This window comes from Tyto alba, unplaced genomic scaffold (assembly GCF_018691265.1).
Source record: "Tyto alba isolate M040663 unplaced genomic scaffold, T.alba_DEE_v4.0 Super-Scaffold_14, whole genome shotgun sequence".
Taxonomy (NCBI): Eukaryota; Metazoa; Chordata; class Aves; order Strigiformes; family Tytonidae; genus Tyto; species Tyto alba.
In genome coordinates this window covers 15,866,258-15,885,823 of record NW_024881276.1, presented here as the reverse complement: position 1 = coordinate 15,885,823, position 19,566 = coordinate 15,866,258, and the positions used below count along the sequence as shown (strand labels likewise).

Below are 19,566 nucleotides of genomic sequence, written 5' to 3'. Positions count from 1 at the left end.
CATCAGTTGCTCTGAGATCTGCAACATTGGACATATCACACAAGGCTGACAAATGCTGCTTGAGATCTAGTAAAGTGGAGCTAATGAACACTGAAATTCTTGATCAAGTCCCAGGAATGTCTCAAACTCAGCTATCCATTAGGAATTTTTTGTGTCAAGATGATCAGCTCCAAAGACTTTCTAAAAGTTTCCTGTCATTAACACAATAAAACATGTCCTAGTGAAAAGATCAAAATCCCATTTAATATCCAAGCTGTACAGACAGAACCTCAGCCTGAGATATGCATAATTTAAGAAAAAAAGATGTAGGAATACCTACACTTAGATGATATTCTAAGGTCATCTCAGAACTTCTGATGGCCTTGGGAGTAATCCTGTGCTTTGGAAAAAAGGGGCGTAAGAACACACCCACAATCTTGGCTCAGTCATCAAAAGTTGAAGATAACAATGTAGCTACTATGACCATAAGGCCATCTACATGGAGAAAGGAATACATTAGCACATTTCAAGGAGTGTCCACATCATAGAGATGAAAATTAGATATGGATCCAGGGGGCAGGAGTTGGATTCTCATCGCAGAGAAAATCTTCAAGGCCTCTAAAAAACAAATCAGTAACTGTGTGGGAATAAACCAAAAGCCCTGAATACACAGAGGTGGAGCAGACACGGCCATTATGCAAACCTTGAGAGAACAGAGGCTCTGAATAAATCTATTTAACCTCCCTAAATTTAATGTAAAACTCTCATCCATTTTCAAAGTAGCAGACACAAACACCCTTGAGATGAACAGGAAGGGACCATCACTTCATGACCCAGTAAAATATCCAGCTCCTAGAAAAACTGCGTGAAACAGTGAGTACAGTCTTACATTTTACCTTCCTCTAAAAGCCAACCCCTTGGCAGAGTCCTAAAACTGTAAAGGAGGCTGCAAAGTTCAAAGTACACTTCCTGTAATGGCTGGAGGTAGGTAGCAACAAGAGTAAAGGATCTATCAGTACATCTAAAATCCGGGCACCATGAACAAGCCTGCTTTTGCTGTCAGCTCAGAAAAATCTTACTGTAGGACAGTCAGTGAGATAGAGACCCACACCTCAGGCAGTTACAGACACAACACTTGGTGGAGCTGCTTGAAGTAAGAAGTGGCTGTTTAAATCATTTCTTCAATGGTTGAAGGGCATATAGAGCTTGTAGTTGCCACATACAGTGCCAAAACCAGCATCTTAACTCTGATAGATTGCTCAGAATGCTGCCTGTGAACTAGAACATTTTGAAGCCAGCAGAGTACACAGAATGTAAATTAACCCCTCCACCAACTCTACAAGGAAATGGCTTCATTCACCTTGACTCTAGGCAGGCTCTGTATTTAAGCACATTTTGTTTCTTTGAAAGACAGCACTGGACTCTGTTCACAATGCCCCCATTTTGTTAGTGATTATTTCTTCAGATGTGGAAGACCTATTTTAGCTACTCGCTTGAAAACTGGACTGAGAACCTTCTGACACTATGATCTCCTCTGTCCAAGGCAGAAACTATGAATTTGATGATCATAATAGCTGCTATGTTGCTATTTGCTATTAGAAGGAATACCTAAATTAGCAACATGACTGTAGCATATACAGTGCTGAGGTCCAAGTGGAGTAAGATTAATCTAAAAAAAAAAAAAAAGCAAGCTGCTGAGAAAAGGCCGCCTTAGAGACAAGAAGATCTAGAAGCCAAGAAGCCTTCGTAACAGTAAAATGCATCTACACTAAAAAGCAAGCTGTCATGCAGGTCAAAATCTGATACAAGAACGGTTTCCCTCTTACTTCACCAAAGGCTGAAAGTGAAGGGGAGAAACACATTCTTCCCCTTCTGCAGCTGCACAAACAGCAGTGAAGGATAGAGGGTGGAATTCATTCTTACAGCAAGAGCTGTATTTGTAAATAGATACACCCAGAGTGTGAACCTTCAATAAGCAAGTTCTTGAAGCAGACAACACTGCCTCATGCCTACTTACTAACATTCTGAAAGCATATGAACATTCACAACATGAAGCAAACAGGATTTCTAACCCAACTGTGCCAGATCATTCAGATAAAGCCATCACGTACGTGTCTTCTATATAAGAGAACAGGCTGTGATATGATCAGATGCACATAGTAATGGGGTGTTTCACTGGAATATCTGTACACCTGAGGACATTTTACTGAAAGGCCTAACTAAACAAATTGGAAAATTTCACTTACTCTCAATTTTCTTTAGTACCAGCATTAGATTAAAAAAGCAGTACATGAGAACCTGCTTCTAAGTATTTTAGGGAAGACAATATCTAAAGTCTGACAAAATACTTAGATACTTAATCTGATATTTAAATGGGCAGATTGAAGTTATTTAAAAATTCAGCTGTTTTCTTAGTTCTGTTAACATAACAAACATTTCTCCATTCTCAATAATGGAGACATTACAAAGTCTCAATAGGCTCATGGCTTTATTGTGAGCAACCGCAGAACTTCCATTTATCTTTTTTTTTTTTATTTTATTAAATGAATTTAAATCACCTTTAGTCTCTTGTATCTCAATAACATATTTATGTATATTCTAAGTTGTGGGTTTTGGTTTTTTTTTTAATTTACAAAAATATTAACTTCATCTTACCTTTAACTTCATCTTACCTTTAACCACCTCTGCCACATTACAATTAGGATCAATGCTTCCAATATGTTTGGGATGAGCAGGATTAATATCACCACCAAAAAGAAGTGCTAAAAGAAAAAAGAAATGGCAGTAAATGGTCTATTACTCTTGAGGCAGCCCAGAAAGTCTAAATCTGATGTTATCTGAAACTTACTGGATAGTGCATAATTTTTTAAAAAGATACACTAGCAAATTCCCAGAATCCTTGTTTAGGAAAACTACTTGCTTTCGTGTGTGTCCCCCCCTTTTTTTTTCCCTTTTTATTTTTTTATAGCTAAGACTAGTTAAACAGCAGTATAGGACAGTTAAGGTGAAGACCTATATTTCAAAGTGGGCTATCAAAAATTAGGTAAAACTAAAATGTAAAATGCTTCATTCTGTCAGAACAGAAGCACTCACAACAATTAAAATGTTGTAGTAAAAAGGGCTGAGGAACTGTAAGACAGCATTGAAAGCCTTTTACACTCACATACGCTGCAATTTGATGGTTGGCACAAAACTCTGTCTCACGCAACTTTCTCCCTGACTCTCAGCAGTATGCTCCCCACTCCCCCCTCTGCACAAGGGTCTGGCACTCACCAGATCCTTCACTGAGAGTTTAGCTCTCAAAGAAGTAGAAAGGTTTTATAGACTTTTTTGCATAAGTGATTTTCTGCTATTTTATCAAGTTAGTCAGCTCTGATAGGAAACAGAGGTGAGCAAAAGACAAGACCTGAAAACTTTTCCCATTCCAGTTGTGGTGATCTAATACACTGCTACACTGCACCTTGCAGAACTGCACTGTGAGAAACTGTCTGTCAGTAATGTATGAAACAAATACATCCTACATAAAAAACTGCTTCTGCATTCTGCTTTCCAACTGTCTTCTTCATCAGTGCTTCAAGATTAATATTTGCCATCACAGATGGATCACTAACATTGCTTAGCATAGGGAAATTGTGTAAGGTTAGCTAAACTTTAAGCATCTATAAGCAGTTTTAAGTTCCAACCAGTTAAATAAAAGGGTGTCCATAGGAAAAGCCATTTCAGTTCAATTAAGTAAGTTTAATATTTTAGAGCTAGTGCAAATTATGGTAGCACTTGGCCCAAGAATTCTATTAGGACAATGTCTTCACTTATTGCTAGAACCCTTCTATGAAAGCTTTTTAACTTAACTTGGTTTCATGTCTGTCATTTGTCTGCCCAGGTACAAGTAAAGAATAAGATGCACATTTATCTCATTTTGTATGCTTTGCCACATTAAAGTTACTTGTACACACAGAACAAGGCATTTGTTAGTCACATAAAAGGTTACTAAGAAGACACACAACTTGTAGTAAAATACCTTATACAAGAGTACTCTGACATCTGCATTATCTGTGGTGTACTACAGTTTCTAATAGTGCAAAAAAGCAGAATACCGGGCAAAGAATGAAACGCTAGAGCTAAAAGACAAAAGATACACTAAAAGAGATCACAAAACAGTCCTCTATACAGATCGCTTTCTGCATGGCTGTTCATATTGGTTAATAGGAGCTGTGCAAGTAACTCCTTTCACTTTGTAATGACTATAATAAAGTAAATTTATTAATAGCAACAAATGAAACAGAACCTAATGACAGAGAATGACTAATTCTAGCATTTATTCATAAATATGCAATAGGAAGTAGAGAAAAACAAGGCATATAATTTAAAACTTAAGCTAGAAATACTCAACCTCTTTAGAAGGCAAGAAAGGCTAGATAACTTGCCAAAAAAAAAAAAAAAAAACAATAAAAATACATATAGTGCATAACTTATTCAAAATTTATGGCATCCTTACATTTCATTATGAAATAAATGTCAGCTCTACAAACTATGTTGAGAGATTTGTGAACAGAAAGATACAGCTACACTACTACTATTTAAAAATACTTCACGTATCATTATGCAAGCTGTCTGCGCCAAGATTAAAAAGTGACAGCCATGCTGACAAAGCCTGACAATCCTAAAAGAAAGCATACTGGTGTTTTGGATTAATTTCTGGTAACTGCGAAGTCTCGCATTAACCAGTTGCCAGTATATCTTTCACCATAATTAGCAGAGAATATTAAGAATTAGTCATTAGTATGAAAAAAAAAAAAACAACAACCAAAACCAAAACAAAGCTATGGCTTCAGGTTTACAAGCAATAACGAGTTCTCAAAGATGTAAAAAGCGATTACTTACTGTGTTGGTTAATAAGCATACGGAAAGAGATGCGGTTGGTGTAGAATCTATCTAGAAAATACTGGATGTTACTGCTAACAAATGGATCAAAGCCATATTTTTCCTTGTATTCAATCACCCCTTGCGCCATGGTTGGAACCACATCATTGTGTCTGTTCCTGACTTTAATTAAAACATCTAAAAAGCTAGAGGAAACAAAATTAGAAACAGAATGTTAAAAGTATAATTAAACACAATCTCTCCCTTCTGTTTTCAACTCCCCACAGCACAACCATATTATCTGTTTACCATCCCTTCCCGCCAACAAAAAAAATATCACAGGGAGAAGACAAAAATATAGCAGTACCTAAACAAACCTATTTAAAGAGAAATATTTGGACAAACTCTCACTCTGGAGATCTGTGAAATATTTAGGGTCTAAAATTAAGTTATTTCTCCCCCAAACATTCATTTAAATTAAATCTCTCCTCACCATTAATGAAGAACAAAAGATTTTCTTCTACAGCAATCATATGCACCATGGTAACACTCATTCTCTGCTAGCAACAGTATCTGGGAGATCTGAGAAGAAACTCAGGAAAAACCACCTGATTGCCTTTCATAATTTCCTGAGAAGTCTTACACTTCATACTTTCTTCCCAACACCTCAACACGTGCAGTGTAACTTTTCCTTTACCCAGCATCTCTTCTAAGTTTGAATATCAGGATAGGTAATTAGCATCAGTGTGGCTTCTGTTCACTTTCCTTTTACACCGCTGGATGGCAGAGCACATACAACGGTGCTCTGACAGGCTCCTCTCTGGTAGCTCAGGAAGCTTTAGGGTATTACTTCCATGGCTTTTAATAAGGACCTGTTAACAAGCACGCACTTACTGTGAAACAGCTTGGAGGACTTTTTGTTTCTCCTGCCAAGGCAGCTCAACACCTATGATCTTCCATGTGCTCATCTTTTTTTTCCCCTCCACATGCAAACTCATAAATACATGAAATAGTAACTGTTAATAGCATTCTAAAGCCTAGACATGGAAAAATCAGTACTACTCAACTCAGCTATATTCTCTAATATTCAGTGAATATTAGCACCACAATGATTACATGATCATGTTTTTAAAAAAGCACACACAGTGAAATGCAACTTTCAAAAGAAAGCACAGCTGGGAGACCCATGCTATGCCTATCTCTGCAACCCTATAGATGCTTTTTAAAAAACCCCCATCGACAGCAAAACAATATCAGTAGATATATAACAAACATTGAGAATGTATTAATTTTTTTAATCAAAAGTAGAATATAAACCAGCTAAAGAAGATATCATAGAATCATAGAATAGTTTGGGTTGGAAGTGACCTTTAAAGGTCATCTAGCCCAAACCCCCCTGCAATTAAGACCACTGAGTAAAAAAGACTACCAATTAGCCACCACATTTAAAGCAGATGCTTCCTTCCTTTTCATACCCACTCAGCCAAGACAACAATTTGATAGGACACCATACAATCCTTAACAAGTGATACAGTTTTAAAATTATTTCTCCCACTCTACACTTGCCAGCTACAAAGGAATGCAGGATTCATTTTTAACAGTTTTTTTCATCATACTCAGTCTAACCACCAGTTTTTGACTATGTGTTAACAAACAGTTCAGTAGTCTTTCAACATTATTTTGCTGCACAGAAAAGGGGAAGTTTAAACTACTTAATTCCCCAATCTAAATACTATCACAGTACAGAATGACTGTTCTCTTGTCGATCTTGCTGACTACACAGCTTAAAATATTTTAAGGTTTAAAAGGTTTGTGTGATCTGTAACCACTGAAATCTGATGTTAGTTTTTAAGACAAGACTAGTGCCTGGCTGTACTCATGCTGCTTCTCTGTTTCAGAGCGATAGGACACTAGCTACAAACGGAGCTGAGAAGCAACACTTACGGTCACATCTGAAAGACAACTGCAAACACTCTCTAACTGCTATTTGCTGACAGCTTTGCTGTTTGTTTTTTAATACCTCCACTGTCCACACTATATACAACATGATGGCTACATGCTGCACAAGAACAAAATGTTCACTGACATCCCACTGCCAAAGTGCCTGAATGCACAGAGCACGCCAAAGGGCTATGAGGTTTATCTGCTACAGACCAGCAACTCACAGCTGAAGCTTAGTGTGCAAATGCACACAGTAAAGGAATTATTGCAATGATATGACAAGCCTCCCATTCAATCTTCAAAGATAACAGAGTTCACTCACGTGTTTCCATCAAGAAGATTCTTTTAAAGGATCAAACACATGAAGTATATAGGCATGTTTCAAATCAGCAGTGCAGAAATCAAACGCATTTCCTTAATCTTACCACTCGTTCCTTACCACCCACCCCACATACCCCCAAGACACAAAGCTTTTACTGTACTCAAACTGGGAGACCATATCAAGGAATTCTTAAAATGCACATGGGATTATAGCTGGAGGGGAGGAATATTGCAGAATAACTCTGGAAATTTTATTTAGCAATGACTGTTTTTTCAAAATTCACTGTTTTGTATTTTCAAAACCAGAACAAATATATAATGCAGTTGGTTTGACAAGATGAAAAATTATTAAGATGAAGCTATTTTAGCCAAGTGAGCTTCAGTGGCTTCTATATTAACAAAATAATTAAGGCATTACCTTTGCTGTTAAATAAATTAAGCCTATAGACTTCTGCAAAGACAATCAAAGTCACAACACAAGTCATTATATAAGTCCCTAATGACTGTATATATTATTCTGGTTTGAGCTATCACAGTGCAAGAAAAGAAGTCATAAGGAAGTCAATATAAAGAGAAAATGAATGTTTGCTTATGGATAGTATTATCTGAAAGACTAAAAACAAGAAAGTGATGAGTAGACTGAAAAAAAAATCCCTTTAAATGGAACAGACATGCAATTTTTTTTTTGATTGGCTGCTCTTTTTTAAAGAAGTGCTAGCTGATAGCAGAGAATAATTAGACAGGTACAAGCTCACACTCTGAAAGATTTCTCTACTAGAAAGTGGAGCTGTTTTAGAAGTGCAAAACTAACTGAAGTAGCATTTCACATTACTTGATAGTAACAAAATGTCACCTTCTAAATGAAATCTACTGCAGTCTTTACTTATTTCAAATTGCTAACAGAATCACTATTCTAATCTCAGTGCTGCAGAAAGGAAAGTTACTTCTTGTTTACTATGTTTCTTGTGTTTGCATTATCTCTAGACATACTGACAGCTTACTACTTCAGTTGCTCTGTTCCAGGACACTCCCTCACACACCCTCCGACAAGAGTGCCACAAAGAAAAAAATCAGCAAAGACACTGAGGTATTTGGAACACACTAAGTGCTCTTTGAAAGTACACATGAACAGCACATTTTACAAACCCTTCAATCTCTGAAAACCAACTTCTGCCTCTGTGTGTTTACCCAGGTGCATACTGACACCACAGGAAATTTCCAACACCAGCTTACACCCTCTACCAAGCATGGCCACCATATCTTAATGCTCCTGCAATCACACTGACAGAACTGTGGAAAGGCTTCCACCTGAGCACTCTGCAGCTCGAGGAAATACATTTGTGTTCTCAAAATGCAAAAGTGACCTGACCTTTTGGCATATGCCCATACTACTGACAGTGAAGTGGCTATGTTGTAGTAAGTCTTCATAAGGTCAGCTAACCAACAGAATGTAATAAAGAAACTGAAGCACCTCTGAACCTCCTCTTCACAGAAATACTGAGACAAAAAAATCTCTTTAAAGGATTTTGCTCAACATTCATAGAAAGGTAAGACTCAAACATACATCTGTCCTCAAATTCATACACCGAGAGCAGAGATAAGTCACTCAAAATCACCAGCTTTAGTTCAGTCTCTGCACTTACCCCTAATCATTCCCCCTCTCTATTGTGTTGGCACTGCTGTCTGTCTTTGTAGGCCACATGGCGTAACAGTTTAGGGACCATAGGGCTGAAAGTGGGCTACCTTTCCACCAGATGCATTTCCCGCTTTACTTCACTGCATGGCTTCAGACAGCTGTGCCAGTACATGGATAACATCTATAATCCTGTAACACTGACACATGAAATGGTTTCCTCGGAAAAAGAGCCCAAATTCTGAACACCAGAGCAGGCTCCCCAGACAAGCTGAGATATAATACAAATAGTCAGGGGACAGTTATGTTCAACTTATCAAGTCATTCCATCATTTTAGAAAGCATTAACTGAAAAACTACTGCCAACATGGATACAGCACATCTGTGGATATCAAACCTCTTTAAAAGATCATTTTACATCCCCTTCTCTCCTTCGCTATTACCATGATTAGCCATAACAGAAACTGAAGTCCACCTCAGCTGACAAGAAGACCACCAAGGCACTCATTCAATTTCCAAAAAAATCAACTGCTCTGTAAGTCTTCACCATTTTTGAGTGCTCCAGTTGGACATCACATTCAGTTCCAAAAAAAAGCTGCTGGAGTTGTACTGGAGCACAAGTACTTCCATCCAGGCAAGTCTCACATTTTGAGATACTAATTAAGCTAAAGGAAGAAGAGATGGGGGCCATAATGAAATGTGTAAATCATCTGATACCACAACAAGGCTGGGCACTATGATGACCAAAGGATGCAAGACTGGGTCTTCTGTAATATGAAGTACATAATATATAGTATTAATATGTACACTTCTACAGCATGCTCCATGCATAAACAAGACAGCTGAAAGGAACCAAAAGATGAAGCATGCTCCAACCCCTCTTCATATGCTGCTGTACACAAGGTATTCAGAGATACATTGCAGATACTGCTAGGACCAGAAACGCTGTTTCAAAGGACCAGGCAAACCTTACAGAGACAACTTTCACACGTCCTTCTCTAAGCAAACCAAGCTGGTTGAACCAAAGTACTATTCCTATTCTCGCATCTCTAAAGACATTACCCAAAAAGTCCCAGATAAGGGCTCCATTTCTGTATTAATTGATAGATGCAATCACTAAAGGATAGAATACTGTTATGTAAACATAAGTTAGGTGTGTGCTTTTTTCCACTGAAAAGTAGTTCACTAACTACTGGAATTCCCAGTATTTCTCCTCTGACCATAAGGCATAAAAGTAGCATAGGGCTATACAGCAGCAACGTGGAATACTGGTACAGAAGTTAAGAAATTTGTCAGATTTATCTACGGGTTATTACAATATAAATATGGACATAGTTAAGAGTATTTTTGGAAGCCATAGTTTGCAAAGAATATTAAAATAATAGCTAATTACAGCTCAATATCCAGTTAAATGGCATAGCCTTCAGAAAGTTATGAATGTATGACATCCAAAGAACAAGAAAGTAAATCTGACTTTCTAATCTTAGGTAGTCTATCCAACACTGCCAAGAAGAATAAATTTGCTCTTTAATTGGATAACATGTCTTACACCTCTTTTCACACGCCAAACTTAGTATAAAAGATGACTCTTGCTGTCGAAGTTCCTAGCTGGACTTTACCTCAGTAGGTAGCAAAAAATTCCCAGCATACTTCTTATCTGTACTTACATATAATACAGTAATTGCAAGACTTCAAAGATTTTAACAGTTATGCTGAATTAGTAAATATTTGGTTCATCATCAGATATTTGGCAAGTCATACTAACAGATCATCTCAAACAGTATTTCCAACTGCCATGAAACAATATCAAGAATGCATGTTATCCATATGGCAGAATCAGATAATTCATTTGGTAATTATGAACAGACTCTAAAAGCAGATCTCGAAGAAAATTGTTGATCAACCTTTTTAAAAGTAAAGTACATATACTGTGATTTACCTTGGATCTCTGAAGTCCACAAAAAGCTGAAATTCAGTTACCTAAATACATTTAAGATGGTACCAGAAGCTACATAACCACCTTGTCTCCACCTGCACATCCAGGACATTATAGGCTCAATAGAATCTGTGTTACACTTCCTAGGATCACTTAGATGTGTAGGACAGCTGATGCCACCTCAAAAGGCAACAGACACTTGTGCTTTGGTAACTTAATCCCACTCAAAATGTTAAGTCAAGCAGTAGGAAAACTTACTGCTAAAGTAGTCACAAACAGAAATCCTTGTCCCATCAGCAAACAGGTTGTGAATACACAATCACAAAATGTAACAGCTAGAGGTAGTCAAAAAGTTCATCTAATGTATCCATTACAGAATAAGCATGCCTAGAACATCACTGAAAGCTATTTAATCTATTCTTAAAAGCTTTTAAAATGGAATGCTCTGTAGCCTTCTGAAATGGTCTTTTTCAGTCTGTTCTCAATATTAGAATTTGTACTTTTTGTCATGTGTACAATCTCAACTTTATTAAGTCAGTCATTTTTAAATTCTATGCTTCTTCACCTGCAGCAACTAGTCATCCTTTATTACAGTGACTTTTTCTTTTTTGGCACACTCAGACTTCTAGTGTCTTGCACTTCAATCTCTTTTCTGCCAGTCTAAACAAATGTCTTCAAAATTATTCAGAGGTGGAGCTATCCAACTCTCTAATTCTTGTGCCTTTTACATCAATACTGTCCACATGCATTTTAATTTCTTAATAGATATTACATAGAATTAAAGACAGTATTCCAGCTTAGGACTTGCACTGAGAAAACAGTTACTTTCCCCTTGTTCAATAGCACTACAATTCACTCAGTCTATAATCCTAACAGCTCCTTTTACAGTTCTGCCATGCAGGGAATTTGGTACTTGTGCACTTGAATTTCTCCTCCATGTATTGCTTGATATTTAAAAAATAGAGTGTAAAGATCTCGGATAACATGCCCACAGCCAAAAGAGCATAATATCTAAAGTGCATTACCTAATAGAATCCTTACTTAACCTAACATAGCAATTAATGTATCTGAAACAAAATGAAGACAAAACACCATTTTTGCACAGCACAGGCCACATCTTGCACAAACAGAACATTTGTTGGACTACAAAATGTTTTATGAAACACTTCGTATGAAGGACTGCTTGATGAGGCAAGACTTCCAGAGCGTAAAATGAAATTCAAGTTTAAAAGACAAGCTACCCTAAGAAAACCAGTCAATGGAACAAAAAATCTGCAAGAAGTAATCTCCTGAAACTAAAGTTGACTGCTATACCTTAGAGGCTAACCACAGACCTTAGTGTCAGGGGGAAAGGTTTGTTTTGGGTTGTTTGTTTGTTTGTTTTTAAGTCTCTGATGCATATGTTGCACTTGTTCTCACTTACATGTGTCATTCTTTTCTGTTTTATGCATACAAATTTCAAGAAAACATTCCAATGGCGATTTAGTATGATTTTGTTGATAAAGAGAATTGACTAAGCTTTCCTTTCTTCTCAAAACATAAGTAATATTCAATTGAGGTAGATGAACACCAATAATTGAAGTCCATTCAATAAGTTTTTAGATAAAACCAGGCTGACACATTGAATGTTTTTAAACTGAAAAAATTCAAAGTATTAATGTGTTAATATGCATTATATACAGAGTAAAATTCAGTGTATACTAAAATGACATTTTTGATGTAAGTATTTGATAGGCAAGTATATTCTCACATGCATGTTGTCTTCTCAATACAGCTTTGGAGGAAGCATTTCATGTCATTTCTTAAGCTATCAGACTGTGTAAATGCAAAATACATTGCTCAAAAGCACTTGGATTCCTATATTCTGCTCCAGATTACAATTCTGTCCTTTGATACACAAATTCTACCTTACAAATAAGGTCACTGTTATCCTGAAGTACAAAAACACTTGTTATTTGAGACAAATTATTTTAAAATGAACCGTCACAAGAAAACAAATTACTCACTCATCCAGAACATGAGGATCCTCAGGACTTTTGTTTTCATATTCTAAAAGCTCAAGAAAACTCTGCATGTACCTGAAATAAGCAAAAATGATAAAGAAAGAGTTGAAATACTTAAATCCAAATTACTTTTTAGGTTTTTTTAATCTTAAGACTACAACCTCATATGAAACAACAGAAACATAGTACACAATTCTCTGCAAAGGCTACAGTGAAGCTGGATGCTGCAACAAAGGGAAAGAAAGCAACTACAATGTGTTATATTGAATTTAAAAGTATTACTTATGATCCTATAGTCCATGATTCAGGAAAACTGCTATATAAATCAAGCTGGAGTTAACAGGAGCAAACTCTCTTTTCGGGTAGGCCTGTAATTTCAGGTAATTTAGTTTGTCCCTGGATCTTGATTTCCTGGTCACTCACTTTGTACAGATGTTACATTGCTCCTACGTTCCTCAGAGGGCAATACAACCTTCCTTACAAAATAAAGCTCCAAGAAACACTCCCTAAAGCTGTGCTATCAAGACCGCACCAAGCAGGTCCTACCACAGCACTCCAGAAGAGTATGTCCCTTCACACACTCCCACATCTCCTCACACTGCTGTACCTCGGGTGACATGACACAACCCTCAGTTTTGAATAAGAGTGGTGTTTTTACAACACAGCTCTTTCTAGTTCAGAGACTCGGCACACATGAGGTATTAACCGAGGCTTAGAGCCACAGAGGGACCACACAAGACCCAAAGAAGATTTAAGGCAAAGTACCAATCAACATGAACATCGCCAGCCTTCTCCGTAAGAAACTAGCTCAACACCAGTATAAATGCCATTATGTCACATTACTAATGAGGACCAGGTAGCACACCTTGAAGCAGGTGCATTTAGCAGTATACATGTAGCTTTAAGGATTACAGAATTGGAATCTATTTCTTGAAGCAAATCACACAAGGTGTTAATCACACACATAAAATGTAGGGTTTTAATGTTATCAGAAGGAGCTGCCATTCCCCTCCCTTTTGTCCCCCCTTGCAGAGTCACTTGCACTATGATAATGTCAATGCTAATCAGGTGTGTGTGTGTTAACAGCTATGACTCCCCACAAGGGTAAAACAGCCAGCCACATAGGCTTGGTTTGGTTCTTTAATCATTTTCAGACATGAAAACAACTCCTGGAACAAGTCTAACTGGCTAAAGCTAGCACAAGAGAGAAAAGATAACCATAAAGCCTACATAAGGAAAAGGCAAAATGAGTGATCAAGCCTTTCCCCTTTCAGTAGCAGCAACCCAATAGATCAGCTCAACAGAATGGTCTATGCATAAGCCTAGTGCCTGTGAGACAGACCCCAGACACTGAAACGTGGACAACTTCACATTACAACAAAACTTTTTTTGGTAGCAGTCCTGGGTTAAGATCATCTTAAGCAAGCTATGAAACTCCACCCTACTTCTTCAAGCTACAGCAAAGCTTAAGACAGCAATGCAGTCTACATGACTCCCTCCAGAACCACATGCTGTTACTCCAATCCACACTTCAGTTGCAACCATCACAGGTCACAACCATCACATTTCTCCCGGGTTACTGACATATTCAACATGGTCATCACAGTAACACTAGCTCCTGTCCCTCTGTGTGATTTTGCCCTCCTGCAACCATCACAAACGACTACATAAATCCCCCAAATGTTTGTCAGTTGCAAGTTTTGGAAGCAGCTGAAGTCTCTAGTATTGCTTATTTTAAAACACGCTCTTTTACACTCTTAAGAGGTAGTACCAGCTTTAGAACAACCATCACACTACATTCCCAGGAATTCAAGAAATTGCCTAAGGGCATTTAAGGGAACAGGCAGTAATTTAAGGAGCCACAGTCCCCTATCCACTGAAGATGAGTTCCTGAAAAGTGCAACATTTCGCAGTTAGAAAAACAGGGAAGCAGTTCTAACTATGCAGGAACAGTATACACGATGTGGAGGATTGAGAGGCAGGGGAAGAATCATCAGGACCATCAGCTGGAGGAGGAACTGAGATTCTGAGAGTGAATGAGAACCAATCTCCTTTAAGAATGTGTCCTTGCATGCATTCCCCTTTTATTAAGTCTCACTGGGAAAAGCTGCTTTACTGTCTGAACTCAGCTGCTTCACCTGCAAGACTCAACACGTAACAAACTATGATCACCCTCACTCCTTTGTTTCAAAGAGGTATGTGTTCTTCAACGTCATCTGCCTCATATGAATCAAGGTCAATAAAGTTAATCATGGGTACAGGATGGGGAAAAAAAGGTAACATTATTACAGTGAGCAAAACACTAATAAATAATCAGCAAAGGAATTCCAAAATAAAAGATGAGAAAGGGGTGGACAATGAGGCAATTCAGGGTATCATCAGTTTGGCTCTATGGAGGCAGTAAGATGAGCTTTTGACTTCTCACCAAACCAGGCAACGTCATGCAGAAACAACGCTTAAGACCCATTCCCGTGCCTAATTTTGCTCTGCCTCTAGTGAATACATGATACTCCACAACCACTCTTTGCTACTTCCTTCACCATTTCCTTGATGGGTAATGAGAACATACCCAAGTCATTCATTCCATAATTGTCTCAAAGAGGAAACTGACTTTCTGGAGTTTTTCTGCAAATATAGAAAAAGGTATCCTTCACGTGGCGTTCTTTTCTTGCAAATACATTTAGGAATTAAAAAAGTGATATAGCTTAAGATATAAATAAATATTTGCTGTCTTAAATTTGTTTGTGTGGTAAAAGGAAATCAGGCATAATATTTGATTCTGTAGGAAGAAGCAATCTACACCAAAAATACCTGCATGAAGGAGTCTTAGTCTATTCCTCAACTACAGGTTGACCTCTTGCCACTCAATGACTGTCTACACTAGCATTTTTATTTCCAAATCTAAACCTGTGGTATGGTTTTAAAATTAATCTCCCAATAATATTCACTTAATCCACACTGCTTATATTTGCAGAATAGTTTCAGGCACTTCAGAAAGATCAGGTTCTTTTCAGAAGAAGCTAAACTGGAAGCTGCTGTAGATGTGCATCAAATGTGTGAAATCCAAGGCAGACATCATGACCTGAACCAGTAAGTGACCAAAACACCATGATTTCTCCAGCATAGGTACGATACATGCCAAGAGGCAGACTATGGACTGTCACAAGTACCCTCCACACTGTAAAGTATTTCTCGTAATACATAAAAGACCAAATGCCCTAAGTGTCAGCACGTTTGTCAGCAACCACCCCTCTAATGCTTTATGCTTCCCTCTCCCACCCTTTCAAACCTTCCTCTGGGTTTGAAATAAGCTTCCCTTAATATTTTCTGTTGCCATCCTCCCGATTTTGGGGAGACCTTTAATTTTTTTTTTCCTTGCCCTCCCTTTGTTTTTCCCCCACACCCCCAGTCTACTCTTCTATACCCATTTTCATAAAGACAACAATAGCCCTTTCTGTCTCCCAAAACACCCAGGGCTGCAAGCCAGCCTTCCACAGAAATTCAAAATCACAGAATTGTTTAGTTGGAAGATATCTCTTGAAATCATCTAGTCCAACCTCCCTGCTCAAGCAGGGTCAGCAAGAGCAGGCTGTCCAGAACCATGTCCAGCTGGGTTTTGAAAATTTCCACAGAAGGGACTCCACAGCCTCTCTGGGCAAACTTCTTGTGGTGTCTGATCACCCTCACCGTAAAAAAAAGTTTTTTCTTATGTTCAGATGGAATTTCATGTGCTTTGTGTTAATTGTCTCTTGTCCTGTCACCAAGCGTTACTATAAAAAGTCTCACTCCGTGATCTTCATTCTCTAGCCGTTAGGTATTCATACACACTGATAATACACAATTATTATCAGTGGTACACCCAAGCCTTCTCTTCTTTAGATTGAACAACTGTGATATTCAGCTCTCTTAGCTTCTTCCTGTATGAAAGATGCTTCCATAAATCTGTGCCATGAAAGAAGTGACAGCTTCTCTCATGGCCAAGTCAGAGGAGGTTATTAGGAAGCTGCTCACCCTCGTTTGTCATCATACAATATTATGAAAGTCCTCTGGAGATCCAGGACACTTGAGAAGCAACACAGCAGGCACTTTTTGCTACAGACCTCCTACCAGAAATCTTGAACATCAGCAATCAGCTGATGCTGAGGATAAACAGCAATAAGTATTTCTGGTGCTGCTACTTGATTTTTGTGCTGTGTGGATTTGTTTGGTTGCCTACCATTACTGGTGTACTGTACTGAGATTCATACTCTGTTAGCTTATTAGGACATTGGTCCCAAGACCGCAGCCCCTGGAATAATCAAACATCACTACTCCTGTGCTGAAGGATCAGCACTTTTACTAGAGTATCAGGCAGGGGCAAGCCAAGTGACTCTCTCATCTAATGCAGGGAAGTAATTGTGCAGAAAACTGTTTCAGTCAGAAGACAGCTAAAGGAGGTCTCAACCAGAAAAAAGCTGCCAGACATGGTCACCAGTCTTCAGCATAACCAGCAGGCAGGACAGCTTCTGAGGTCATTCTGTTGCAGGCTCAACATAGCACCAATGAGGAACTGAGAGTTTCTAGAACAAAGGAAAATTACACAAACTAAATGCACTAAGGAGATTTATAAATGAGCTAAAGTGATTTCTCCTTAATCTCTGTCGTGATGGAGAAACTAGGAAACAGGCAATGCTCTTCCTTTATATGGTTATCAACAGTACGTAGATATCTCTTTCTGATTATAAATCAAATTGATATTACTTCAGAAGTCAAGCTCATTAGCACAAGCACTATATCCAGCAAGTTAGAGGGACCAGCTCAGAGAAAAGGTTATTAACTTCAAATCTAAGTTACAAGATTTTCTTCCAATACCTTGACCAAATGAAGCTAGAAAGAAGTAATCTTATGTCAAAAATCTAACCCACTGTCCAATGCCTACCACTATGTCACCCAACCTGGGATGTTGTAATACCCTGTACATTACCCCAAGTCTCTAAATAACAACTCAGAGCTGCAAATGCTGTATGTCTTCTATCCAGTTGTGATTTCCAGTCTCTACAGTAAATTAATCCCTTCTGCTCCCTCCCAAGCATGTCAAAAATAAATAAAGTAAAAACTTGTTTAAAGTGAAATTTATGACTCTGGTTAGCTGTAATAAATAGTTCACTACATTGTCTTAACCACCAACGTTACAATCTGCCTAACAGTGAACAGCCAGTAATTCAGTTCACTCCTGTAATAACTTGTGTGTGTAAAAAAGGTCATTCCCCTTCCATATAATTCATCTGTTTCCTTGCATTTTCTTTTTATTTGAATTGTGGGTGCAGATATGGATAAATGAAGGTGGTAACTACAGGATTTATCAAGCACTGAAAAGCAAGACTTGTGGTGTTTTAAACACACTTCACGCACAGTTACCAACCAGCTAGAATAAAGGAGGAAGGTACCAGAACAAGGTATGACTAGCTGTATTATTAGTAAACAAATACAACTACACAGGACATAAATTTACAAAAAAAAAAAAAAAGGGCAAAAAAACCCCACACTGAAACAGCATAGACAAAAAAAAAGATAATGTTACATTTTGCTATCATCAGTGAGTTACCAAAAGCAGAAATCAAAGCCTATGCCCTTCAAATCTGTTGTCTTTCTGGTGTTTAATTTTTTATCACTATACACTACAATTCATTGGACAAGCTATTTGATTTCAAGCACCCTTCAGCCTCGTTCTTTCATTAATTATTGCCAGGTAGATTGAATTCTTGTTAGTCTACCAAATGTAATAATTCTAGAATGGCACATTTCATATATGAAATCACTGTAAATGCCCATAATGCCAACTCCAGATTTTTAATTTTTTTTCTAAACTCATGAAAGCTACCTTTGCATTTTCCCTATGTGTATTTCACTAAGATTTTCCTTTAGAAACTCTCTAACACCAAAGAACTGAACCGATAAAACATATCTCCATGGTAACACAATCTTGTTAGCATAGTCTGAATGTAAAAAATAGAGGAAAAACAATTACTAATCCCCAAACTGTACTGATTTCTCAAATGAGTCTTTCCAAGTAGATAAATGGAAATTTATAGCTTTTTCCAGAGATAGGTACTAAAGTTAAGTAAAGAAATTTGATCAGGGTTAATTAAAATGGGAATTTTAGATATGATTGAATAGCATACTGTGCAAATCTCGCACTCACTTTGGATATTTTACAAGCTCTGATCTTATCCATTATAAGGTTTTATTGTAACTAGTTTCTCTCATCACACAGCATTAGCAATGGTATCCTTTATTATGCAGTTCTGCCACATGTTCAATATCCTACCTGCACTGCACTTTAGCTAATGAGTGCCCTCTCAAAGCTGGCCTAAAAGGCCCACTACTTTGGAACTAGGAAGCTACCCATTAATTTTGAAACACTGAAAATAAGTTGCCAAACCCTGGCATATTTGTTGTTGATCTCTCTATTATTTGGAATCGCTGCAGTTCAGAGCCAGAACCCTGTTGTTATTCTGATTCACTTTATTCCTTGCCTTGCTACTCCACAAAACATACACATAAACTGAGTTACAAACTCGAACTGGAACAGAGCTAATGTTTTACCTATGCACAGACTGAAATGCAAAACTTTTTTGTGTGTGTGTGCGTGTGTTCATAGTTCACTCTGTGGGCAATGCCAGCTTTATTCAGCTAAACATAGCTGAGTAGTACAAAAGAAGGACAGCTGTCTTGCCTATCCTCATCGCTGCACACATCAGTCTATGCAACCCAGAAAAGGAGGGGAAAAAAAAAAAAGCACCTTTCCTGTGAGCAATGATGCAATCAGTTGTAAAATCTGTTAGGCAGCGCAATGCAGTCACGGAGCGTGGTACAGGAAGCAAAGTGCCTACAGCATGACCATGAAGATGGAT

The 19,566-nt window shown here is 37.9% G+C and overlaps 1 protein-coding gene across 1 annotated transcript in view; it reads right to left on the bottom strand.

Annotated features, from left to right (window-relative positions):
• The window catches only part of PDK3 (pyruvate dehydrogenase kinase 3), a 56,408-nt gene that overhangs the window by 12,783 nt on the left and 24,059 nt on the right, over nucleotides 1-19,566 (bottom strand). The window contains exons 3-5 of the mRNA XM_033010072.2: nucleotides 12,677-12,748; nucleotides 4,861-5,045; nucleotides 2,652-2,741 (exon numbers count right to left, since the gene is read on the bottom strand). Coding sequence (XP_032865963.2) covers nucleotides 2,652-2,741; nucleotides 4,861-5,045; nucleotides 12,677-12,748 — 347 coding nt within the window. The remainder of the gene's footprint in view (nucleotides 1-2,651; nucleotides 2,742-4,860; nucleotides 5,046-12,676; nucleotides 12,749-19,566) is intronic.